The sequence below is a fragment of the Trichomycterus rosablanca genome, chromosome 11 (assembly GCF_030014385.1).
Source record: "Trichomycterus rosablanca isolate fTriRos1 chromosome 11, fTriRos1.hap1, whole genome shotgun sequence".
In the NCBI taxonomy this organism is placed as follows: domain Eukaryota; kingdom Metazoa; phylum Chordata; class Actinopteri; order Siluriformes; family Trichomycteridae; genus Trichomycterus; species Trichomycterus rosablanca.
The window spans coordinates 17,736,667-17,763,875 of record NC_085998.1 but is presented as its reverse complement, the minus strand read 5'-3'; the positions used below and the strand labels follow the sequence as shown (position 1 = coordinate 17,763,875).

The 27,209-nt window shown below is 39.1% G+C and overlaps 1 protein-coding gene across 1 annotated transcript in view; it reads right to left on the bottom strand.

The window, feature by feature from the left end:
- Positions 1 to 1,005: 1,005 nt before the first annotated feature.
- otogl (otogelin-like) overlaps positions 1,006 to 27,209 on the bottom strand; it is a 42,890-nt gene continuing 16,686 nt past the window's right edge. The window contains 31 exon segments of the mRNA XM_063005067.1: positions 1,006 to 1,428; positions 1,533 to 1,612; positions 4,497 to 4,542; positions 4,622 to 4,741; positions 5,417 to 5,521; positions 5,666 to 5,844; positions 5,983 to 6,046; positions 6,174 to 6,214; positions 7,082 to 7,183; positions 7,614 to 7,721; positions 8,803 to 8,907; positions 9,021 to 9,233; positions 9,357 to 9,542; positions 11,939 to 12,080; positions 12,911 to 13,128; positions 13,287 to 13,470; positions 13,889 to 13,981; positions 14,101 to 14,124; positions 14,429 to 14,571; positions 15,099 to 15,276; positions 15,858 to 16,555; positions 18,637 to 18,716; positions 18,820 to 18,937; positions 20,250 to 20,528; positions 20,626 to 20,799; positions 20,914 to 20,940; positions 22,406 to 22,562; positions 24,114 to 24,230; positions 24,514 to 24,633; positions 25,232 to 25,353; positions 26,431 to 26,611. Coding sequence (XP_062861137.1) covers positions 1,228 to 1,428; positions 1,533 to 1,612; positions 4,497 to 4,542; positions 4,622 to 4,741; positions 5,417 to 5,521; positions 5,666 to 5,844; positions 5,983 to 6,046; positions 6,174 to 6,214; positions 7,082 to 7,183; positions 7,614 to 7,721; positions 8,803 to 8,907; positions 9,021 to 9,233; positions 9,357 to 9,542; positions 11,939 to 12,080; positions 12,911 to 13,128; positions 13,287 to 13,470; positions 13,889 to 13,981; positions 14,101 to 14,124; positions 14,429 to 14,571; positions 15,099 to 15,276; positions 15,858 to 16,555; positions 18,637 to 18,716; positions 18,820 to 18,937; positions 20,250 to 20,528; positions 20,626 to 20,799; positions 20,914 to 20,940; positions 22,406 to 22,562; positions 24,114 to 24,230; positions 24,514 to 24,633; positions 25,232 to 25,353; positions 26,431 to 26,611 — 4,605 coding nt within the window. The 3' untranslated portion in view covers positions 1,006 to 1,227.

Below are 27,209 nucleotides of genomic sequence, written 5' to 3'. Positions count from 1 at the left end.
GAGGGGTCGTGTGTTAGTACGGCTCTCCTCGGTCAGGAGTGGAGTTCAGCAGCAGAAGAGGAAGCAAAATGTGAACGGATAATCGGATACGACTAGACTGGGAGAAAAATTGGGAAAAACTGTGGGTCTGGTTCCATCAGGAAACACTGGGCGTAAGTCAGGAAAACCCTGGACAGGGCAAATGAATTACAGATCATTCTAATGAACAAAACTCAAAAATATCTAAAATGGCAATTTAACAGAACTTGAAACTTCTTGGGTTGTTTATTTATTTGTTCAATTATTATTTTTTTAAATGACTTCAAATTGTTTTTAAAAAAGTACAATGTAATTTCTTAAAACATGATTTAAAAAGTACAAATATATGTTATATATGCATCTTAGTCAGATGACTTACTTAAGTCACTTAATAACATGTATGATTAAAAAAGTTCATTATGTTTTAAAACATTAGACAAATGAATAATGACATAAGTGTAATATACTTATACTAATAAATGTACCTGATCTGTAGGATAGCTGATTGATGGCTAATTGAGTTGCTATTGGTCTTTCTTTTGTTTAGACGTTATGGGCCAGACTTACAAATGACCCAATGTCATTGTTTGTGGTGATAAATCCAGACATCGGCCAAATCAGTATTCAAACTTCCAAATCAGTAGACCAAATAAGCTATAGACATGAGCATTGCTATGACAACTGGCCATGTAAATTGGGTTAGGAGGTTTGTATAACTTAGTCTCTATTCGTACTTACTCAAGTTTAAAGATATACTACTATACTTTTCCTTTTGCAAATTTCTGACTGTATGACTATACTTCTCAAATCATTTGTATTCAGTTTTGTCTCTGCTATGCTTTAAGTTCTCATTATGCCTTTTTAAATTTGGCAGCCTACAATCATTGGGAAAAGGAATGATTTTATAATCTGAACAGGCTGCCTAGGAAACAAAGTCTAACAGAATAGTCGAAGTGAATATGAACAACTTTACCTTTGTATTGACAAACGTATATATATTTAAAACCTGTAACCGACTCTGAATATGACCCCTTTTGATTAAATGACATTGAACTACAAGATAAATAAATGCCACCTAGACTATAAATATGGAGTTAGTAGTTTGTGATTTCACTGCTCTGAGCAGTCTTATCTAGTAATGTCCACTGAGAGAACATACAGATTTGGAAATGCCAAGCTAGTGCATATCCAACAAACTGTTAACAGTTGTTAGTTCCACTGGCATGAGCAGTCCATAGGCTCCTGGTAGTAGTAGTCCACAGTAGTAGCGTTGCGTGTGCAATACAGCTGGATGACACGGCTTTGTAAGCCATTCTCGCGGCAGCACTTGCAAAAACGTGCATGGCTGTTGATGTTAAAATTAAATATGGTGGCAGAAGGGCACTTCCCGTCACATGAGTATACCGTTATCTGAGGAAGAGTGATAGAGAGAGGATGAGAAGTGAAGTGGGTGAGGTAACTGCACAGAACTATTAGTGCATAGCTAATGTTGTAATGATGCCACTTTTACTCACTGGTGCATTGCTCCTGCAGTCATCTTTTCTAATGGTGGTCCTGATGGCAACTCTTTTACAGGTTTTTCCATCTTCTTTACCTGTGGACATTGATAACGCTAGTGTTATCTATTCACACACGTTTACTTACTGGCTGTTCAGTGGTGTAGCACTTCCAATTGAAGTGAATGTATTGTAGTGAATGTCGCACCCCACTAACCACATAGAAATGGGTATGGATAACTTGAGGGTATTGTGTTCAGCTGAAGTAATACATTTACATATACCTGTATGTGGCATGCATGTCTTTGACACGTCTGTGTAAAACATTAAATAACATTTAAAAATGTGGCATTTGGCCACTACTTAGTGCAAATTAAAAAAAATATCATGGCTTGTTTTACAATACTAATACCAATTTATTTCATATTTATCAACTGCTTTATCCTAGTCAGGGTCACGGCTGCTTCAGTTTCACCAAGAAACACTGGGTGCAAAGCAAGAACACCCTGTACAGGGCACCAATTCATTGCAGGGCTTTGGCCTCCCCCTCCTGAGATATAGCCAATCATGTCTCTGTAGATGCCGATAGCACATCTGAGATTCGAAGCCTGGATCTCAGTGGACTGGCATATTTTACCCCTGAGCGCCCACAATAATAATAACAATAATAATAACACTTTTATTTTTGCTGCCATCGTCATCCTTGAGGATCACTGTGACAGAACCTAACTAGGTAGACCAGGTGCCAATTCATTGCATGCACACACACACACACACACACACACACACAGCTTTTCACTTCCTCACACCAAGGGGCATTTTAAAATTCACCCACTGCCAGACAATTTGCTCTGTTTTTTAATTTAAAACATGTCAACCAAGACCCCAAAATTGTCTCTATTCAATTGACAAGTCTGTATCCATAATTACTGTCTTTTTACAATGATGCTTTGCTTAAACACATTACCTTAAAAAAATATCACAGGTGCTGGGTGTAATGTGTCCAAAATGAAGTGAATTTAGACACATTTTGAAATTTGTTAGGAATGTTTGTTATTAGGAATGTTGTTATAGCCTTTATATCATGATAAGAAAATTCCTGGGATGATTGGCTTGTTAAAGAAAAGTTGCTGGAATTATCAGCAGATTTTCACAGACCATAAATCTTTGTGCTCCCACATTCATGCCAACAGGGAGGAAAAGGTGGTGTTTGGCAAGGATGCATGTCTGTCAGTATGCGAGAGGTGCACACACACCCACACACACACACACACATACACATTTATGAGTGTGTCAAGAAGGCTGGCTCAGTCTTGGGCTGCTTACTTGACAGTTTGGAGTTGGTGGTTGTAAGGAGGTCCATTAACAAACTTATTAACATAGTGTTGTTAATTAATACACTAATTGTGTACTTTAAAACTTTTTAATTTAATGTATCTTGAGCTGCTGTAATAACTGACTTTTCCTTAGGGATTAATAAAGTGATCCATCCATCCATCCATCCATCCAGCTATCTAAAGGTTAATGCAATATTGACATTGCCCACAACTTTAAATGTTGTATTATAAAAGTATGTTTGCCTGGCGGTACGGTGAAGCGGCTGATAGAGTGGGTCCCCACAACAATAAGAATTTAGGGAATCTAATTCCTTTCATGGGTAGATGTCTGATGCCTTGTAATAAACTGGTATCCTGTCTGCCTTGGACTCAGTTGGATGGAAGAAAGGTGTTTGTGCCAATTTCAATTTCAATCCTATTTCACATGTATACTGTAGGAACGCAGCAAGCTCTCTCTCACTCACTCACTCTCATTCTCTCTCTCACACACACACTCACACTCAAAGTGAAGTTAAAAGACTTCATAAAAGAGCTGGAAAGTACCTGAATCACAGTTAGTACTAGCAGTGGGGGTTACTGGACTAACTGAAAAAGGTAACAAAGCAAGTCCAGCACCTGTGAAACACACAGGATCATGTTCATGAACAAACGCACTGTCCGTTGGTCACAAATGCTGCTTCTCAGCATGCACAATACCAAGCTGAACCAGATTATAGTGCTTATTCCATATCTGGGTGCACTTGAAGCATAGCAGCCACCCCAAAGGAAAACCCCACAACAATTACAACCATATTCCCTCACACTCACATGCAAGCAAACACATGGATTCTCATCATAAAGCATATTTTCAAATGCACACCAACATACTATATACAGTATATAAAACAAAGAAATATATTTAACAATGAAAAGCCTCCCTGCAAATCTAAAAATGCAACAGGCACATGCCAGAATTTTTCCCTCAAGCCATCTCTGAGTTCCCCAAGCATGCCATTCCAGTAACACAAATGGTCATGGTGTTAAGTTTCATGAACAGATCATTAACAATAGTTTATGCAAACTGCTTAAGTTCCAGGTTGTTTCTGAGAAATTAATAATGACAATGTGTTCTGTTCATAAGTAATCTATAAACAATTTCCCTTTTTTGTACTTTAGTACAATTTTAGTTTGGGCTCTGAAAGACATCAACACCAGTCTCATAGCTTGAAACACAGCCAGCTCCAAAGCCAACACACCCAGCAAACCCAAACATGTGGTTGGAAGAGACAGAAAGGCCAGAAATGAAATAAATAACAGTTACAGACACCAATATGGGTTTGTTTCTTGGCCAAGGAAATTCCTAAGCTTAATCTTGTGACCATGTACAGTACCTGTCAAACGTTTGGACACACTTTTCCATTCAATTGAATGGAAAAGTGTGTCCAAACTTTTGACTGGTCCTGTATATCTATAAAATATTTTCACCAAAAAGCTCTGAAAATAAAAAGGAACTACTTTACGGACTAAGACAGAAAGAGTAATAAAGGTATTTCATCCAACCACAGGCAACACCAGCAGCCAAAAAGCCCAGCACCGCCACCTTCATCATACCATTAGCATACCATTAGCTGTTTCCCCCAAAGCCATGCCTCACTTCACCACTTACATGTCTTGCAGCAGCCATCAACATAGGTCTGCACCACACCTCCATTCTGAAAAGAGATAGCAGGAAATATAACAAAAATACAATTTAAAAATTATAAATGGCAAAAAGAAATGCCTTTGGCACACCTGAATGCATTCTGTGTCATTAAAAGGAGGGCAGATGATTCCAGATGCAAGAATTACTGCTCCCACAGCTGTCTCCATACAGTCATAGCGGGTGCAATTAGACACCCAGGAGCTACCCGCCTGTAAAATACAAGGTGTTAAAGGCTTATAAAATCAAGGAGAAATGTATTTACAAATGGAACATGGGCTTACCTGTTATGCATATGTGTGGATTGGGCAGAACACTGACACAGACTAATAGTAGTAGTATTAGACTAATAATAGTAGTATAATAGTAGTAGTAGTAGACTAATAATAGTAGTATAATAGTAGTAGTAGTAGACTAATAATAGTAGTAGTAGTATCAGTTTCCCTTGTTTTCTGTTAAATAAATAAATAATTCAGCTGCTCCCAATAGGGGTTGCCACAGCTGATTATTCATTTGAATATTTGATTTGGCCCAGTTTTTGCACCAAATCACACATTTACATAACCCCACCCCCTCCCCTAATTCCCAAGACAATCATGTCTGTGCAGATGACTGGCCGATAGCACTTGGGCACACTGTAATCAGCAGTGTGGCTCTCACCTATTCACCACATGAGATCACATACGTAATGTAATAAATATTAAATGTGTAGTTTTTAAACAATGACCTTTTAAAGAACCACATGTTTGCTGGCAAACAAAACATACAAACATCAAAACATCTCATCCATATGCTGTTGAATAAAAACATATTTAAATGGTATATTATATTAAATCTTGCCCACCCGCCAGTGCAGATCATGTTTAATATAGTAGAGTCAGGTATACCATAAATACTTCTGTAGTTCCATTTTCACTGGAGAACGAGCATGAGATGTTTTTACAGGAGCCACAACACACGTGAGGGTCAGAGGATTGGACATAAACTTGATGCTTTGAAAGCAAAAGACAAGATATAATAAAGCAAAACAGAAATAACATATGCAAAACCACTACTTTCTTTAAGTGCAGAAGAGCATCTAACTCAACTGTAGCTCAGTTGAATAGGGAATTATTTGTTAAATCAGCACAACTTACAGGCTCACACTTTTCTGAGCAGTTGGCAGTGGTGATGTCCATAGCATAATAACCCGTGTTGGGGTCTTTGTGTGTGAGGCACTGCACTGTGTAACACAGCTCCCCCTCAACATACTGAACCATAGACTGACCTGGACTCAGCACAGTCACACCCTGAAATAAACATACATCTGCCTTCTCTACACACACACACACACACAATCAAGCACACAATGGTACAACCACAGCAAAACATATTAAATCAGTACAGTAGTTCTTCTATATGAAATCAGGAGTGATAAGTAGAATGTAAGTCTGTGCATATAGATGTGTCTTACTGCATGAGTACTGAGTACAGCCACAAATACTGCTGTGATCAGGCTCCTCAAGTAAATGTTCTCCCTGAAAATGCAAACAGATCAATATTGCCTAGAAAATTTAGATCAGTTTGGGACAAAATGCAATAACTAAGTTTTTGATAGGACACAGACAAATACAACAGGCTGTTAATTGGGACAGAGTGACTCACCGGAGTGCACACAGGCCGCATGATGTTGTGACACTGACACTCTAAAGGAAATAAAACAGTATTTTTAACAGTAATTTTAAGTACTACTATTTGTATGAAAACAAAGGGAAACATGAATATTTATATACCAGTCACACCAGGATATTGCCATTTAGGAGGTGTTATGGATTAAAAGCTTAAATTTTGTCTGGCTTTATCTCATTTTTTTTCTATTTTTGTCCAAGAGCTAAAAAGTGACACACATTCAACATTGGCTTCCGGTTTTGCCCTAGACAGACTGAGATCTCCCCAGATTCCCTGAATCTTTTCACAATATTTCAAATCTTGCATTGAGAAGTGTTGGCAATTCTTTTCTGATGTTTGGCACAAAATGGTCAGCCACAACCTATTATTGCAAAATCCAACATTTTTCAGAAACGGGGTTTGCTTTATAAAAAGATTTCCAGCCTATTTACAATATTAACTCTGGTCTAGTGCTTTAATGGGAAAATTGTCCTGAAAATTTTGTGAGAATTGGTTGCAAATTAAACTAAGGCAAATTCCTGAAGAAACTGAAATAAACATGGGGTGTGTGTCTCTGTGTGTGTGTGTGTGTGTGTGTGTGTGTTTGAGAGAGAGAGAGAGAGAGAGAGAGAGAGAGAGAGAGAGACAGAGAGAGAGAGAGAGAGAGAGAGAGAGAGATAAAAAGACAAGAATAGTGTGGTGTACACTGAGCATGGTTTACCACAATAGGTTTCTGGGCAGCAGCTGCCAGTGACAGGTCTGCTAAAAAGTTCAGCACCAGCAGCACAGCTAATGCTGGGTTCAGGACAAAGGCTCAAATCACATGCTGCAAAAAAAAAGTGACGTCTCACCATATCTTTTGTTTGTTTATTTTATTTAGTGCAGGATTATGTGTAATAAATTACCGCAGTGATACTGTGGACAGCAATGATTGGTAGTGTTCATATCCACAGCTAGAATCTCTCCATGCAAACATACCGGGATGGGCTCTATACAGGACTCACACACTGTAACACAAACACACACACAGTTGTGTGAGACAAAAAGGCTTCTGTAATCCATTAAAAAAACGTTCCTCTTAGCAGTTTTTCATAATAGTTTAGGCATTTCTTTGTGCAAGTATTTTTATTCCCTGGTAGGGAATAAACGCTGGAGGTTTGTTGTCACAGTGAATTGGGCACTGTTTCAAATGAATGTTGTTACTCCCCTGTGGGAGGCATTAGACAATTATAAAGAGTTAGAGCGGTATTTGAAAATCTGCATGGTGACGGATTGCCGTCCTGTCAGAGTTGTGTTACTGCATTGCACATGTATGTAATTAAAAATGAAATGAAGTATGTATAACAGTTATTAATATTAGTTATCATTAGTAATTAATATTAATAAAGTCAGACTCATTTGCTTTTAAATGTTGGTATACTAAAAAAGCCAACTTACCACACAGATATGTATAGCAACAGACATGTTGCCCTCTGACTTCTACCAAGAACTGGTCCTCTCTACATTCTGGCATTGGGATACTGGGACAGGCCAGAGGGTCACATTCTAAAAAAAGAAACATTTTAATGTATATGATTTCTAAATAACTGAGCAAACAGTTGTTTTAAAAACTGGCTGATCCATGCAGAAACAAGTTTGCAATTTAAATGTAAGTTTAATACATGTATTATATGAATAGTATTAGCATGTAGGTAAAATACCGTAACGTGTGTGCAAAGCTTTTTGAAATAAAAAATATAAAGTATATTCAAAAAGACACCTGTGTTGTATTGAGGATTCAGTTTTAAGCAAATATTCTTGCCATTTTTACCCACCAGTCTACGTTTAATTAACCATAATTGTAATGTAAACATCATCAACTGCTTTATTCTGGTCAGGTTTACGGTGGGTCTGGTTTCTCAAGGAAACACTAGGTGCAGGGAAAGGCCGCTGCGCCACCCAAGCACCCATTAATAAAAAACTTTTAAAAAATTAAATCTCCCAGTCACAAAAATATTCAGACCTTTTATTCAATACTTTGTAGAAGCACATTTGGCAGCAATTACAGCAGCATGCCTTCTTAGATATGTCTCTACAATCTTTGCACAACTGGATTTGAGCAGTTTATTCCATTCTTGATGGCAGGTCCTCTCAAGCTCCATCAGATTGAATACGAAATTTGAGTTTTTTATTTATTTCAATTTTATGTTTCCATCCATCTCCATCCTAGTCAGGGTTGCAGGGATCTCTTGGCGCAATGCAGTAATCCATTGCGAGCACTTAGCCACCCCCCTTGCCCAGACATAGCCAATCATGTCTGTATATGGGCAACAGCCCTGCTGGGGATTCGAACTTTGAATCCTAGTGATAAATGGCTAAGTTACTTTACCACTGTGCCACCTAAGTGTTATGGGTTTTTTTAAACTTTAAAAACATGTTTTACTGTGTCATTGGAGGTAATTAGGTTCAGTATGATGGGTAAAAATGGAAACAATATCCATTCAAAATAAAAATTTTAACATAATAAAATCTGCTAAAAATCTTAAAGTTAAAATACCTTTTTAAAAACCACTATATTTCAAATATATTATACATTAAAAAATGCATATTTTGGGCTGTATAGTATTTGAAAACGACAAACTCTTACCACATCGATATTCAGGACAGCAGGAAAAAGTGCTGTAGCCAATCACCAGCTTGTTCCCATTTTCACATGCGGAAACCTCATTTTGGCAAATGGTAAGGTTACACTCTGCATGCAAACAAACATAGTACACTCAAAAACACCAAAGTAGCTGTACATAAATTTAGTTTCTACATCTGAAGATCTAAAGCTTTTATCAGTAAAGTATAAGTGTGGGCTACCACAGATTTTTTTGGGGCAGCAGGCACCCTCCTCCAGGACGGCAACACTGTATTCTCCTGCACGCTCACATAAAGGAGAAGGTTCAGGAGGGCATTCCGGTTCTACTGGCACCACACTACCATTTTCCAGGCACTGAAACAGACAGCAGCCTCGCAGAGAACCGTTCCACACGTCTCCAGGGGCCCGTGGATTACCATCATTATCCGTACACACTAACAAGTAAACAAAGATAATATGGTTAAAATGTGTTAATAAAATATCACAGCATCCAAGTTATTGGTGTCGAAAGAGTTTATTTAAGTATTTTTATTACCCATGCAGTCCCACTTTCTTACCACACTGGTCCTCAGTGACACAGAATGCAGAGTCAGCTCGGTGCAACATGGTACCACTTTTACACACACACTCCTCTCGGATGGAGGAACAGATGCTCTCCTCGTAGTAGTCTCGATTCAGACATGTCTTTGTCTTACACGTGTTCACACATGGCTTGTATTCTTTACCAGGAGGGCACTTTAGTGCTGCAGCATACAAACACAATAATTAAAACTAATGTAGATTAATATCTCACCTAAAGAAGCAGCTCCAGCTGGCATGTGAGGACCAGTATTCATCAAGCTTCTCAAAGTAAAAAAATTGGTCTTAACTGCTCTCATGAGCAAAGAAGAGCTATTAGTATTCCTACAGCACAAGAGTGCTCATAGCTCATAACTGTCAAAAGGCAGAGGGTATGTATGTTTTTGCATACACCTGTATATACTGTTAATGTAATGTACAATTATGTAAACAATGACGAAGGTATCTATAGACTAACACTAATAATTCTAATAATAATTCTAATAATAGTCATTTCATTCATTTTAATTAACTGCTTTATACTGGTCAGGGTCGCAGCGGGTCAGGTTTCACCCTGTATACCATTACAGGGTTTCAGGCATCCACCATTTAGAAATAGACGATTTTTGCATCATATTAATAGAAATAAAAAGGGTGCTGGGGTGGTGCAGCTGTCAATCATGCTAGTCCACTACCACTGAGATCTGGGGTATGAATCTTAACTGTGTTATTGGCTGAACGAATGTCTATATAGACATGGCTGGCTGTGTCTGAAGGGGAGAGGTGCCAAATCCGGCGTAAAAACTGTGCCAAATCAGGTATGAGGACCAGAGTCATTTGCTGTGGTACTATGGGAGAAGCTAGAACAAAATAAAAATAAATAGTAATAAAAAAATAAACTTGTGTAGGCAACTTGTTTTGTTTGCACAGTGTTTTACTGCATTTATGCAGTTACCAAAATACACAAATGTTATGTGTATGTACAGTGTATCACAAAAGTGAGTACACCCCTCACATTTCTGCAAATATTTCATTATATCTTTTCATGGGACAACACTATAGACATGAAACTTGGATATAACTTAGAGTAGTCAGTGTACAGCTTGTATAGCAGTGTAGATTTACTGTCTTCTGAAAATAACTCAACACACAGCCATTAATGTCTAAATAGCTGGCAACATAAGTGAGTACACCCCACAGTGAACATGTCCAAATTGTGCCCAAATGTGTCGTTGTCCCTCCCTGGTGTCATGTGTCAAGGTCCCAGGTGTGAATGGGGAGCAGGGCTGTTAAATTTGGTGTTTTGGGTACAATTCTCTCATACTGGCCACTGGATATTCAACATGGCACCTCATGGCAAAGAACTCTCTGAGGATGTGAGAAATAGAATTGTTGCTCTCCACAAAGATGGCCTGGGCTATAAGAAGATTGCTAACACCCTGAAACTGAGCTACAGCATGGTGGCCAAGGTCATACAGCGGTTTTCCAGGACAGGTTCCACTCGGAACAGGCTTCGCCAGGGTCGACCAAAGAAGTTGAGTCCACGTGTCATATCCAGAGGTTGGCTTTAAAAAATAGACACATGAGTTTTGCCAGCATTGCTGCAGAGGTTGAAGACGTGGGAGGTCAGCCTGTCAGTGCTCAGACCATACGCCGCACACTGCATCAACTCGGTCTGCATGGTCGTCATCCCAGAAGGAAGCTGACGCACAAGAAAGCCCGCAAACAGTTTGCTGAAGACAAGCAGTCCAAGAACATGGATTACTGGAATGCCCTGTGGTCTGACGAGACCAAGATAAACTTGTTTGGCTCAGATGGTGTCCAGCATGTGTGGCGGCGCCCTTTTGAGAAGTACCAAGACAACTGTATCTTGCCTACAGTCAAGCATGGTGGTGGTAGCATCATGGTCTTGGGCTGCATGAGTGTTGCTGGCACTGGGGAGCTGCAGTTCATTGAGGGAAGCATGAATTCCAACATGTACTGTGACATTCTGAAACAGAGCATGATCCCCTCCCTTCGAAAACTGGGCCTCATGGCAGTTTTCCAACAGGATAACGACCCCAAACACAACCTCCAAGATGACAACTGCCTTGCTGAGGAAGCTGAAGGTAAAGGTGATGGACTAAACCCAATTGAGCACCTGTGGCGCATCCTCAAGTAGAAGGTGGAGGAGTTCAAGGTGTCTAACATCCACCAGCTCCGTGATGTCATCATGGAGGAGTGGAAGAGGATTCCAGTAGCAACCTGTGCAGCTCTGGTGAATTCCATGCCCAGGAGGGTTAAGGCAGTGCTGGATAATAATGGTGGTCACACAAAATATTGACACTTTTGGCACAATGTTCACTGTGGGGTGTACTCACTTATGTTGCCAGCTATTTAGACATTAATGGCTGTGTGTTGAGTTATTTTCAGAAGACAGTAAATCTACACTGCTATACAAGTTGTACACTGACTACTCTAAGTTATATCCAAGTTTTATTTCTATAGTGTTGTCCCATGAAAAGATATAATAAAATATTTGCAGAAATGTGAGGGGTGTACTCACTTTTGTGATACACTGTATGTGCTTGTAAACACTCACGGCAGAAGTTGCTTCTTCTCCAGCTAAAGCAGATCTGATGAGTGTAACAGATGGCTACGTAAGCAGCCAGAAAATCACACTCATGATCCTTGTAGTGCAGATCGCCTGCCCAAATTTTGTCACAAAACTGCTCTGGTATAACCTACACAAAGTACCAAGTGCACAGGTTAGTGTCAAATGCTACAAATACATTTTTTGTTTGTAAATACATTTTTTGTATACTCCCATCTAGGGACATGGTTGTAAGCTATAAGCTATAGTTTGGTATAGTTAGTTGTATACACAAGTTTGGGCACCCCGGCAGCAAACTATAAAAGTCTTTAAATGTCAATAAACATTTACTTTATATGTAATTTACGCTTAAGTTTATGAATGCTTTTATTTTTGATATAGACAGAGGTATTGGAACACATTATTAAGTTTATATTGAATTTGTGTTTCAACCACAACAAATGCTAAAAAGTGTATTATATAAAGGAAATTATATGCCTCTTATTTTGTAGCAACAGCCCTTTTCTGTTTCAGCATGATTGGGATAACAATTCTCCCACAGATTTGAAATGATGTTCGAATTACAGGACTGTGAGACTCATTCCAAAAGCTTTAGCCTGTTCTAATTAAGGTAGTTCATAGTAGTTTTTAAATTACGTTTTGGAACATTGTCCTGTTGTAAAAACCAGCATCTTATAAGCTTTCTTTTGGCCAAATAAATGAGGCCCTTTATTTGTCATATATACATATACACGTGTACAGTACAATGAAATTTTTTTCCGCATATCTCAGCTTGTTTTGGAAGCTGGGGTCAGAGCACAGGGTCAGCCATTGTACAGCGCCTCTGGAGCAGACAGGATTAAGGGCCTTGCTAAAGGGCCCAACAGCGGCTGCATAGCAGAGCCTGGATTTGAACTGACAATAGGCTACCACTGTCCCATATATTGTGTATATAGTGTACAGTATGTACATGTGTGGTACCTTGTGATGACACTTGGAAAAGGGTCTCTGGTTAAGCATTTGAAAACATTTGGTGCAGTTGCCAATGGTGCAGTTGTCTCCCACTCTGCGGAAATAATCAATCTCCTCCGATGTGTCCACCATCCAGCTGTTGAGGAAGGCAGGGATGTCCTCAACATTTCGCAACACAGTTCCATTGGGCAGACGGAAATCATCCGCTGGGTTACCATCACAGCAGCCTAGTGAAAAAAGCAAGTCTTAGTTTTACACACCTGCATGCACATGAGAAAAAACGTGTGAAAATCTGCACAAAAACAGGACAGTGGCAGCCCGTCATTGATTTGAATACCATGCACACACCTCTGACTCACACACGCAAACGCATGCACATACTGACCGCAGAGGCCTCTGGTGGAGGTGTTGTCAGGAGCACCATACTGTAGGACCATTATACCAGTGCTGTGGTACCACTGGATGCTGATTCCACTAGGCGTGTGAATGATGTACATGGTCCCTGTGTCATCGAGATGCAGGTTCATTCTAGTAAACGGCAGCCGAGCAGTGATCTGGTTCACAGAGACCTAAACCAAACAAATAACTGAAGCAATAAAGCCCCTAAACAACTTGGTTTTTAAAGGTAAAATATTTACCTTATATACAAACCCCTACTCTGACCTAGGAGGGCCTTACGCATCAAATTCAAAATGTATCTTTACTAAAATAAGCAAGTTGATTAGTCAAACCATTAAAAGTCATTTCTTAAACCAAGTTCTATAGAATTAACAATTCATAGATTCTTGTTTCATTTTGTAGCTGTCCCAACTTCTATAATTATTGGGTTTGTAGTTTTAATCATTGTCCTCAGGAGTGTAAATGATATTTGCATGGTTTAATTGGACAATTTGTTAGACTGCTGTGCCATGCAAACATATTCTTTATTCTAATTTTTATGTCTTACCACAAGTACTAGCACTACTTGTATTTTAAGTTTCTGTGTACCTTACGGTCAAGTCGATTAATCATGATCCTGTAGGCATGGGTGGTTATGTTTAACTTTTTAAAACACAGGCCAGAGGTTCCACCTGAAGGAGTCTGTCAGAGGAAATAATACATAGTTAAGAAGGGGCACATCAACATACAGCACTATTCATATTTTTTTCTGATCATACAAAGAATGAAGTTTTAAGGCTGGAAAGTAATGTTGCACTTACAGGTCTTCTGATGTAGTTCACACTCTAAAACATTAAAATAAGGAGTTAGCACTTTCGAACAGAAAACATCATGTTTTCTTTAAAGTCTATATGATGAAGCTGAGAGATGTGCCAAAAATATAAACAATACAGGTGGGCTTGTTACAACATTAAGCATCCAATCAGTTACTTCTTCAAGTAAGTATCATTGGAGTTATAACATTTCTGACACCTAATGACCCTTACAATCCATGGAATGTGACAGTGTCTATAATGCTAGAAATAATCTGTTAGATTAGTTAGAAGTTAGCAGTTCCCAGCACTAGTATATGTTTGATCATGTGCTTACCTCACTAGTAGGGCATTTCTCAATGTGGCCAACAATGTTCTCTTTTGGCAGGTGGACCAATATATAGGAGCCGTTATCATACAGAGCAACATTGTTCCCATCAAATGTGATAACGCGCAGGTCAGAGATTATAGAACAGCGACCTGACAATACAGAAACATCATCTTAAACATCAATATCTGTGCTTTGTGCATTTTTTACTTGAAGATATTTACACTCGATGGCCAAAAGTATGTGAACACCTGTCCATGAGCTTGTTGAACATAGCATTCCAAAACCATTTATATATACAAACGTTTATAAAGAATCACTCTTTTGCACCTATTATAGCCTTTACTCTTTTATTGGAGATTTTGTAGAGTGTCTTTGGGTCACAACAGCAACAGTGCCTACAAATCACAACAGCAGATTATTCCTTCACATTTTGATATGGCAACACTCTTATTTATTTACAGGCTTGGAACAGGCACTGAAGGTGCACTGATATGTGTCTCCAAAATAGACAGGTATTTTAGTATTAATGGGCCCAGCCTGGAAATTTCCCAAACTGTTGCCACAAAGTTAAAATTACACAATTTCTTTCTAAACTCAATAAATAGTTGGTGTGTCCACATGCTTTAGGCCATTTAGTGTAAATGAATTGATTAAATAAAATGCATATGTGACTTACATGGGCAGCGCCATAATGGGCAGCAGGGGTCTGTGTTGATCTGGATAGGCATGCCCAGCAGGTTACATTGTGGTTGGGTGATGTTGTATCTGCAGTGCTGGGATGAATTATGTAGCATCATCTGCCCATTAAGGCAGATGTACTCACTGCACTCGTTAACACGCACAGAAAATGGAGCCTAAACAAAAACAAAACACCGCAAAGAAATCCAGAATTATATAGTAGCAAATGTGTTTCATAATACATCATATTTAATCAGTTGGCAATAAGAGTTAAGCATCATTTTCATTCCATTAACTGCTTTATCTTGGTCAGGGTTGGGGCAAGTGAGGTTCAACTGGGAAACACTGGGCAGAAGTCAAAAATACCCTGGACTGGTTGCCAGTCCATCTCAGGGCTTTGGCTATCCCCCATTAGACATAGTCTGGCTGGCTGGTGGGCAAGTGTAATAGACAGCTGCTCCACCTGACTGACTGCCTTTGGTTAAGGATATGTTGGTTAAAGCAAAAGACTGTTGCAGAACCCAACCCTGAAAGAGGAGAGCAGCAGATTATCACATCCCTTTTTTTACCCAGCAGAGGTGGGGTCACACAAAGAGCAGTATTGCATATGGAAAGTCACACACTGCTATCTGTAACTCAACCACCACTAATGCAGATGCTTTAACCAGCCAGCAGAAGCAACTGCAGCTGCAATCAAGAATCCCTATGACAAGCCCTCCTCAAACTAAATGTACTCAGTGGTGCACACTGTCCTCACCGTGCAGGGGCCAGTGGGGAGCACGAATGGAATGGTTGGCTTGCTTGTCACACCGAGCGATTCCAGGGGAGGAGAAGATGAGGGGGCAGTGGACGTAGGCTCCGATGTGTCTAGGAGGGTTTCTGGTGTTGTCACAGGAACAAAGTCATCTCGAGTGGAGTAGGAGGTTGTCTCCGTGGTAATAATGGGAATTGTTGTTGTATAGGCAAGAGTTGGTGAAGTGATGATAGGGGTGGTGGTTTCTACTTGTGTGGTTGATATCTCTCTAGTAGTGAGGGGCTGTGATGGAGTGGTAACAGAGATAGTAGTGGAGATGGTGGTAGACTCAGTGGTGGGGCTGGTGGTTGGTGGGGCCAGGGTAACCAGAGGGATCTCTGTGGTTGTTGGAGAGGGGGTTGTGGACACTTCAGGAGGTATGCGTATAGTAGGGGTGGGTGTGGTTGCAGGTGTGCTGGATGAAGTTATGACTGGCTCTGGTGTAGCTGATGTGGAAAGTAAAGTGACTAAAGTGGTCTTGGTGGTGCTTGCAGTGGTGGTAGGAGCAACAGTTGTGACTGTTGTGGAAGTAGTTGTGGGAGTTTGAGTGGTAGTGGCAGTAGAGGTCGTAGTTGCAGAAACTGTTGATGTAGGAGCTGTGGTGGTTCGGTTTAATCGAGTCACAAACATATATGGAGTAGGAGTTGGCAAAAGTATTACACCTAGAGAAAAATATAAAAAAAAAAACATGGAAATGCATAATAGCTGCATAGAACTGTGTTTGTGCAATGATAAACATTTTGTTCTTTGTTCACCAAGAGGCTGGGCACATTGCCTCTGAAGACAATCTGCAATATTGACTGACAATACTGATAGTTCTTTCACATGCAATTTTGTATGAAATGCATTTTAGTTCATACAAGATATGGTGAGGTAAGAAGATTAATATCCAGCAAAATGTAAAGTGGGTTTATAAAAACTCATTGCTTCATTAACAGACATCCCAAGTCTCCCGGAAGTTCCGGGAGTCTCCTGCATATACATAGCGGCTCCCTGATGCCCGCAAGTCAGATAAAATCTCCCGAAATCTAGAACGAGCGGCCAAGAGCGACACTAACGCGCACGCAGGCGACACAGACTTTTTCCCAGATCGCGTATTAAATCCGTTATCTGATATGCAATCTAGCGCACTGTGTAGGGAACATAAATCAATTGTCTAATATACAATTTAGTGCACTATGTAGGGAACATAATTAATTATGTAATACACTATCTAGTGCACTATGTAAGAACACAAATCATCATCTAGTTATACTTTCTAGTGCACTATGTAGTGAACATGAATGCGTTATCTAATACACTATCTAGTGCACTATATAGGGAACATAAACCCGTGATCTGATATACAATCTAGTGCACTATGTAGGGAACATAATTAATTATGTAATACACTAGCTAGTGAACTATGTAAGGAACACAAATCATCATCTAGTTATACTTTCTAGTGCACTATGTAGTGAACATGAATGCGTTATCTAATACACTATCTAGTGCACTAAGTAGGGAACATAAATCCGTGATCTGATATACAATCTAGTGCACTGTGTAGGGAACATAAACCAATTGTCTAATTCACTATCTAGTGCACAACATAGGAAACATACATTCATATCTAAAATACTATGTAGTGCACTATGTAGGGAACATAAATCCATTATCTGATATACAATTTAGTGCACTATGTAGGGAACCTAAATCCGTAAAAATAATACGCTACCTAAAGCATTATGTAAAAAACATAAGTCTATTATCTAGTACACTATCTAGAGCACTAAGTAAGGAACATAAATTATTTTTTAATATACAATCTAGTGCACTATGTAGGGAACATAAATCTATTATCTTTCACACAATCTAGTGCACTATGTAGTACACATTAATGTGTTTGTGACGCGAACAATTAGCTTAGTAGCTCAGTTTTTTTTGGGGGGGCAGGGGGGTAGTGTTTTCGATCATACTGAAGAGCTACAAAGCCATGATGTGATTTCAGGATGAGAAAAATCTAAAATGCAAACCCAGTCTCCTTATTTCACAGCTCACTAATCACAATGACGTATTTTTCTCACAGTGCAGTGGTTTAAATTGAAAGTAGAATTAAACAGTTCAGGGTTTTTGTAAAACAGTGAGAATCAGTTTTTCTCCACCATGTCTGTGCTTCATGTAAACAGTTGGTTTTATTGGCAGTGCATCGAAAAGATCAGCAGCAAACCGTGTCAAAGTTCAATCAGATTAAACTTTGAGTGGTGCAGCAACAAGCTGTAAAAAAAGAAGTGTCAAAGCACCAAATCTGAGATGCGCAACACTCAACTCAAGGTAGTGCAGAGGCAGGGTATTTTTATTTTCTTCATACACTTTTCCTGGTCAGGGTCGTAGCAGGCCCGGATTCATGGGGAAATACAAGGTGCATATCAGAAATTCCCTGGACAGGGCACCAATTCCACCAGTTCCAGTGCAGGGCTTTGGCTATTTCACTCTGACATAGCCAATTATGTCTGTGTAGACGCCCAGTCAGCAGAGATGATTCGTTTATTTGGTCACATATATTCTATGACACTGTGCTTTACTGCCCCAGCTTTTCAGTCTGTAATGTATTTTGTGGCTACACAGTGTCTAGCAATGTGCATAAGCAACACAGAAAAAGCACAGACTATGCAGGGCTTCTAACTTTTTTTGCTCATGTACACAGTTCAAATCAAATTTAACAACAGCTTATGGGTAAAAAGTAAGGATTGTTTTGACTCACAGTCTTCACGGTAAACACACCTCCTGGTGACTTCATCCAGCACCATGCTCTTGGGACAACGAGGAAAACAGCCTTCCACACTGTCCACAGACAATTTATTGATCACATTTTACTGATACTTTTACAATGTACATTAATAATTAGCATTTTGAAACAGCAAGTGCATTAACTCCGGAATCTTACAGAGGCAGAAATTGGCAGCGAGTGGCATCAGGGTCACTGCATGTTTTCACACAAGCGCTGGCACATGCATGGTACTTCCACTCACACATCAAACGGTACGGGATGACAAAACTGCTTTCTGAAAGAGTAGCAAAGTGGAAATACTAAATGAACACAGGAATATGAAGAGCATATATTAAGAAACAAAGGTACAGGTAACTGAAATTGTTTAATGCCATTTAATCCTCAAGAGCAAGGGGTAAAAATAATTCAATCCCTTTTGTTTTTCTTATTTACAGGAGTTTCTAAACTGATTTTCAATGAGGATTTATGGATACTTGAACTTTAGACTCAGGGGTTATTAAACTAATCATGTTTGGTGTAGCTCTGTAGCATTTTTAATTTAGGTGTTGTTTAATCATTTTGTCTCTTCGAACTTTAGGAATCTCCTTTAGGAAGGTTGCCTTCTAAACTTTAATTATCATAAGGCAACATTTATTTATACAGTATATGTACTGTTAATATATTAAATCAGAAACAAAAGTAGTTAAATACTTGTCTTCCATCACTGTACATATTATAGATAACTAGTCTGTGTAATATGCCACATGATCTAAAAATGCAGACATTGCTTTTCACTGCTGGATTTGGTTATTAAAGCTACAGCCATTGTTAACAAGTGAAGGGAGTCAAGCATACTGTAATACAAGTGCCACAGACAAACATTAAAAGTTACTGACTTCTTTAGATAATGATTTATAAGATGCATCCAAAAAAGAATTTAGATTTTTTTATTGCTATAGCTGCCCAGTCAACCGTAAGTGAAGTTATTGTAAAGGGAAAACCCAACAACAACTCAGGCTTAATACAGTAGGCCACACCAGTTAAAACAGGGCTACTGATTGCTGAATGCATTTAGTATAAAAGTTTGTCTTTCCAAATTGCTTCAAGCATTGGGTTCCAATTGCTGGCAGATGCACACATACTTGAGATTTCCATGTGCAATTCCAAGCATGAAATAGAGTTGGGTTTTTGTGAAAGAACTGGCCTACACAGGCCAGTGTGTAATAGAACTGGCCTACACAGAGACCTTATGTCAAGCCTATCCAACACCTTTGGGGTAAACTAAATTGCAGACTGTCATCTTGACATCACCGGGTGTCTGGCGTCAACAATCAGTTAGGTATAAATAATAAATAAAAAACAATAGTGTATCAACCAAAAAGTTCATTGTAACATTCTCTTTCCGTTTTACTTATTTGTAAAATGTCTATGCATGTGTGGGATATGGCAGTCAAATACATACTTGTATAAACATCATTTATATGTAATCAGTGATGCAGATGCAGAAGGCCTTAGTCAGTGTGGCTATTATAGCTAATTGCTGCACAAAACATTAGGGTTAAAGTCTGTGCGTGTGTGGATTAATGTGTTTATGCAAACTTTCTTACCCTCAATGATGAAACTGCTGCTGGCCTTGAAGGAGTATGAGTTATCATAGCTCTGTGCACGTGCATGTGTGGGTGTAAGGGTAATGAAAACGCCCTTCTGGCTGTGCATCTCAAAGGAGGATCGCCCAGGCAACCATAAGCCCTGGTGGTGAATGAAGGTTGCCTGGCGACGAAATTCTTCTCCAGGTCTCCAGAGCTCCAGACGCACCGCATGATTGGCTGTTACAACGAGGAAGTAGTTTGGGCGCTCGGCAGACTCCAATGAGACGATAGGGAGTCCTAAAGACACAATGGCAGGATAATGAGAGGTATTACATTCTAGTGCTTTAAAGAAAGTAAAGAATAAGACTTGATCTTAGGTAAGGTTTGCTCTCACGTGAAGCTCTGTCCTTGTAGAGTCCGCTGGTGATCATCAAGTTTAAGATGGCATTCGGCTGAGTGCTAGTCTTTGGCAGGGGAAACACTTCTCCGCTACTTGTATTTGCTCCAAACAAACACACTGAGTTATTCAGCTCAATGGTGGACAAAGTGAACGGACCCTCTCCCAGTTCTAAGCACACACATACACACAATTAGATCATCTGTAGGTGTGTATAATAAAAATGTACATGTTTTATTATTTGAATATGGAAATGCATTTTAGTGGAAGGGAGCCAGCACACACCTTGGTTGTAGTATTCACAGTCGTATGCTGTAACAGAAACAAGCTTAAATAAATATCAAAGTCTCTGTACTGTGTTGTGTTAGTGATGTCTCAAACCGGAGTTACACTGTATTACACTGGATAATCGACAATGACGGACATAATATTTTTAAACTGTCTTATAGAGTGTGCCAAGAAATGTTTTTTTATAATATTATTAAAATGGCAAAGTCTAAACCTGACTGAAGTTTATTTCAATCAACACAACAGTGGAATTCAATTTAATCTCTGTCTACTCAATCTATGACACTGGTCACTACCCTGATCATGTCTGTGCAGACACCGGGCTGGCCAACAGCACTGCTAGGATTCAAATCTGCATCTTGAAAGTTGTGGGCTAGCATTATAGACCGAGCACAGTGGTTACGGTCAAATAAAATTGTACTAAAAAAGAAAAATTGAACTGACAGCACCTTTCCCCTACAATTTAATCACGTTTAATTCACAGTCACATCCACCACCACTGCCACATGAATGGCAACCATGCTGGCTGTCTCCAGCACATGTGCAGCCACACGATACTACTCTTCCTTGGATGGATTTCTACAAACAATGAGCCCTACATTCATAATAAAATTGTCATTTACATACACCTTTGACATAACAATATTTTTAGCTGCTTCACTGACTTCTCTGACCCTTGCTTTACAGTGCAACACGCTCCAATTAGCTCCAGTTGGCTTTTATGAAAGCAATGTATAAATGCAATGTCAACACTCTTTATTTTTTACTGGGAACCCAGGCGGCTTTACAGCTCCTTCTGGACAGAACCCTACGCTAACCCTGTTAGGGCTGTTGCTAGTTAGTGGGGTGACATGCCACTCATGCATTGCCATCCAAGGTTAGCTCTGGGTTTCCTTTCTTTCTCTTTTACTAAAAACTGGGTTGTCACAGTCTGAGCAGCTTGCCATATTGTGACAGTCAATTTTGGCCACTGCTTTTATTTTCTCTTTACCCTTTTGTTTGTGGCCTTTAACCACAGTATTGTATCTTGGGTTAATTTTATTTCTTGTAGGCAAGGAGCTACACCTGGTGCCTCAATGGCAAAACATAAACTTCCCCATTACAGAGGTTCAACTTGTACTGCTACAATAATATCAGCACTAGTACAAACTGAAAAGATTGTAGAGCCTGCTTTACAAATCAACCCTTATTTCTGAACAGCTAATACCAATTACCAAGTAACAACAGTAATCGAATAGGCATGTCAGCTCTTGGATGTGAGACAAATGATTGATGAGTTTTTTTCTTTATTTCTTTACGAATTTATTTGTTTTAGGAGAAACATTTCGTCAAAACATATTGTGTACACATATATTTATTTATTTTTTAATCTGAATCATTTTCTCATTTGTAGCGCTTGGAATGATGGACATCAGGAAAAGGTCAAAAGGTCACCTAAGTCAACAGTGTATTGTTTGTGTGCATCTGCAGAGATTGTCTGTGCACTTACGGCAAACAGAAGGAGATCTCCAGTGTACGATGACGCCGTGTTGACAGCACTTGTGTGCATATGCAGCGATGCTGGTGCACAAGCACTCACAATCTCCTCCACGATTGCAGTTGCAGGTGTCTGTCAGGCAGTTTTTATAGAACCAGGTCACATCCACCTGGGGGTTCATGGGAGATTAGTCACACCAGTGAGCACAGAACAATACAGTGGGTCAGGACACTAAGCGCAGACTAAGCTTGCCTTACACTCCCTTTCATTCCATGCCAATCATTCCCATAAACTTATGATGCTTAAATACTAAAGCTGCTTTCACATGGTAACCCTGTTGTGCTTAGTTCACTGTGAGACTGCACATTGACGCTTTTGTATCTTTCATGCAGACAAATCGCTTCGGGCTGGCTGTGCCACTGAGCAGCAAGATTAAAAACAATGTGTGCTTGAAACCAACAGTATTAAAATACATTTATTCACATGCAGTTTGTATAAAATGTATTTCAGTTTAAAACAAGAACACAACTTGTCATTTGGAGACATGAGATTATTAAAGAAAGGATGTGGGTTCACGAAACTTTCTTGAAACGTTCATGAAAAGAGCAAGCAATTCCAGGATTAATAAACTTGTGCTTGCTATCTTTAATGCAAACCCAGTCTCCCTATTTCACAGTTCACTAGTCGTCATGCTGTATTTCTTTCACAATGCCATGGTTCTAATTGAAAGTGGAATTAAACAGTTCAGGGTTTTTGTGAAAAGTGAGAATCAGTTTCTCAGAGCCATGTCTGTGCTTCACTTGTGACAATGTCATATAAACAATTAGTCTCACTGGTGGCACTTTGAAAAGGTCAGCGTCAAAATTAAACTAGGTTGATACATGATTTGTGGTGCCTGTTTAGTCTCATGCATTTAAATTCAGCCTAAAACATACACTGTATGCCCAAAATATACATAAACTTCTGACCATAGCCTTGTTAAACAATCCATTCCTAAAGTGTGGCAATCAATATACCGTACCCTGTAGCTACAACAGCCTCCACTCCTCTGGGGAGAATTTTGCGGTGTGTCTGTGAGAAATTGTGCTTTTTCAGTAAAAAAAAAGTATTTGTGAGGTCTGACATTGATGGTGGACAAGAAGACACACACTGTATGTGTGTCACTTTCCATATGTTCCAAATTCATTTAGACAGTGTTCTGGCCAAACCTTGTATTTGGACATTTATGGACTTTATGACCAGGGGCACAGTGATGCTAAAACAATGCTAAAACAGATAAGTGTTGTTGCAAGTTGGAAGCTTATTAAATATTTGGTATGATTAATTTCATACACCTTTAAGAATAGAGTCTTGCTGAAATTCCTGAAGTCAATATTTAGGAGGGGTGTCCACATACTTTTGGCCAAATAATGTGCATGGTTACATACAAAGCATAGCTTTGTTATTACAAATCCACCAAGCACGTAAAATAGAAATGAACTAATGAATTAAGTCTTCTTTTCGTTGTACTGAGTTAAACCACACCCTCTGCTGGATGAATAGCAAACCACCACCAGACAGAGTCTCATCACATTGTTATCTTACTCTCTGGTGCACTGCTATCTGCTGGTGCATCACAGACAAGACGTGCAACTGTGTAGAACGCAAACAGTGTTTGTGGCTGTGGGTACGCCGTGACTTTTCATAGTGTACAGAATTAACTCTCAAGGGAAGAGCTTACCACATTGTGGCATGGAGCAAAAACGTCACTGTAGAGAAGAGCGCACTCTCGCTTTGCATATGGCTGTCGGCTCAGATCTCCTTCACAAGGTCTGCGCACTACATAGTCACTCTCACACTTAAGGACAAAACATACACACAAACATACAAAACAAAACAAAGATAAAGTGGTTGATAAAAATAAGCACATTAAATGAGCGCTTAAGTACTGACCACAAAAGAAAACTAGTGACTTAAATGTCATCATTGAATAACTAATGATTAATTAAAATGTTAAATGTCTCAGTCACAGTTTTTGCTTTTTCTCAATAAAGGAAACCTGTAAAGTCCACGGATAGATAAACTGATCCACTATCAAAGCATCTAGCTAGTACTTAGCATGTCTGATTGGCTATTTGTACCTGGCCAAGTGCCCAGCTGTCTCCAAAAGCCTGAGCATTGCTGACCTCCATGTGCCCTGCTGTGGTCATGTCATTCACTGTCACCATGTCAAAGTTTCCACACATGCCACTGAACTGACCCTGAAAACACACACATAAACACAATAGGTAAGAGTTTGTGCTGGTAAGAGCATTTGTGTGTTGAAAGGAAAAGTGTAATGTTCTAAAAAAATTCACATTGTACAAAAATACCACAATTTTCCTTTGTATGTCCAGTACATATCATTGATTCCATTGATGATTAATGGTTCAGTACCATTTGTAGAGAAGCAACTCCACATTGAGACAGCTCCCAACTTTTTTTTTATTGGTATGGTGTTCTTTCTCCAAACATGACAAGCTAAATTATTTCCAGAGTATGTTTTTTCTGAGTGCATTGTTTAAAAGTGTTTTTAGTTGTCTGCTTGTGCAAATTTAATACATTTGTGCTTTTTTTGTGCTTCTTTTTGAGCAAAAAAATCAAACAGAGATCAGTGTATTTTATATTGTTTTCTCTGTGATTGTTGAGAACTTTAAAAAGCTATTTTACTGTCACCAGAAATTCTACTTGTTGCATAAAGTCTTTTTACCGATACCAACATAATACTAATACCAATACCAATACTGCATCACATTGGACTATCCCTTTACTTAAAGTCTTAAAGGCCACTTAAAACTTAGGTTTGGTAGAATGTGTTACCTTCCACCTTGGCCCAGCACGAATATGGATGGTGGTTTTTCGGTCCCAGAGAACTGTTAGGTCCTGTTTGGGGAAGTGTACGACTGTGTAGTAACCAGCTGCCCACAACTCAAATTCATATCCTCTTCCCACAACAGTGGAGGTGCTCTGAAAATCATTAAACCACATCAAAGCCAGACATCAATCATAACAAGTACTGCACCTGGAAGTTATCTTAGGTTTATAGTCAATGAAGACAATGAATGTTTGAGCTGTACATTATGATTCTGATCATACTTTGATATGTAAGATTTTAAAGCAACATGAGGTAACCAGAAAAAAGGCCAGAAGTTACAAACTGAAAAACCTGGACAAACAGAATTAGCAAACAGTAACAGTCTTAAGTGGACGCTCACGTAAATAGTACTTCACTTAGAAGTACTATTAGCCACAAAGTAGAGCCACAAAGATAACCAAAAAATAATAATAATAAGATCCTGTATAATCCAGTCTACAGTACACATAAACTATACATCAACAACTGTTAAGTATGGTGGAGGATTTATGGCCAGCAGAGGGGGTATTGAGATGATTTGGCATGGAGGTTTTTCTTGCTCAGCCATCTAAGCCTCAGTGTTCACCAGCTCCAGGTAGAAGTGAAACCTGCTTTTCTCTGAAGCCATGATGCCACGTTTTTACAGTTTTCTGACAGTGCAGATGCCACAACACATTCTGAAGCAGGCTCCACATTTAGACTCAGACTGAGCGTAGGCAACAGTTAATGGGGTGGGTGAAAATGTATGGTGCTGCATGAACAGGAGAATCAGACGACAGCGATCATGAACTGTTGAGCAGCTTATCTTGTTTCAAGCAAGAATTGACAAATATCCACTTGTAAAACTGCAACAATTCGTGTCCTCCATTCCTAAACCATTAAAAAGTCTCCCTAATAGGAAAAGTAATGAAACACAGGGGTAAACACGTCTCTGCCCCAACTTTTTTGGAGTGTATTGCAGGCATCAAATTCTAATCATGCTTATGTTTACAGACAACAATTAAGTTGATCAGTAAAAACAATGAAAAATATTTTTACTTTCATCAGTTAAATAAAAATTCCTTAACAAATCCCAGATTCTTCTTTTGTTGTGTTTTGTAAAATGTCCCATTTTTTCTGGAAATGGGGTTTGTACATTGTTACTGATTTCTGATATTCTGTGCACATGTAGATGTGGACAATAAAAAGCTTGATGATGAAACAAGACTTACCGGTTTTCCTGAGTTATCATTGAAGTAAATCTTAGTAAGGCCAACATAGACAAGCAGATACTTCATGCAAACTATTCCACTATCATAGCAGTCTTTATTTTGAGATGTAATGGAAATGTCTGTATCACCCACACTCTGCAGAAAACATAAAGCAGGTCACATTCATTAAAAAACCAATTAAACATTTATACTAACAGTATATTAGCTTTAGTGTGCTTGCACACTTGTCAATCGTGTGTGGACACCCATCCTAATTTTTGAGTTCAAGGACATAAAGACATACATAACAAACTTGTTTGCAAAGACAAGTGTTTGTGTATTTAATGGGACAGCAACACAGTGGGGGTACTAGATTCACAATAAGGTTTATATAAGATCCACTGTTCCATGCTGCAGTTAGAAGCAGTTTTTGCCATTCAGGTGAGTGTAAACTGTCAAATATAGACAGCCTGTTTATTAAAAAACTAAAATACACAGCTATGTAAATTAAGTAAATTATGGAAAAACTATTTTGGAGGTTATGGAAACTATTGGAGGCTATTTTGGAGCTTATGTCTAAGCTGTCAGTGATATGCACGGTTAAAATCAAATACAGTTTGAGCCAACGAGGGATAGGAGCCCTGCTCAGTGACTCAGATGCAGCAACTTGGCATTGGTGGGGCTTGACCCAGCAACCCTCTGTTTACTAGTCCAGTACCTTAACCATGAACTGAATTTTTGCCAGATAAATTGA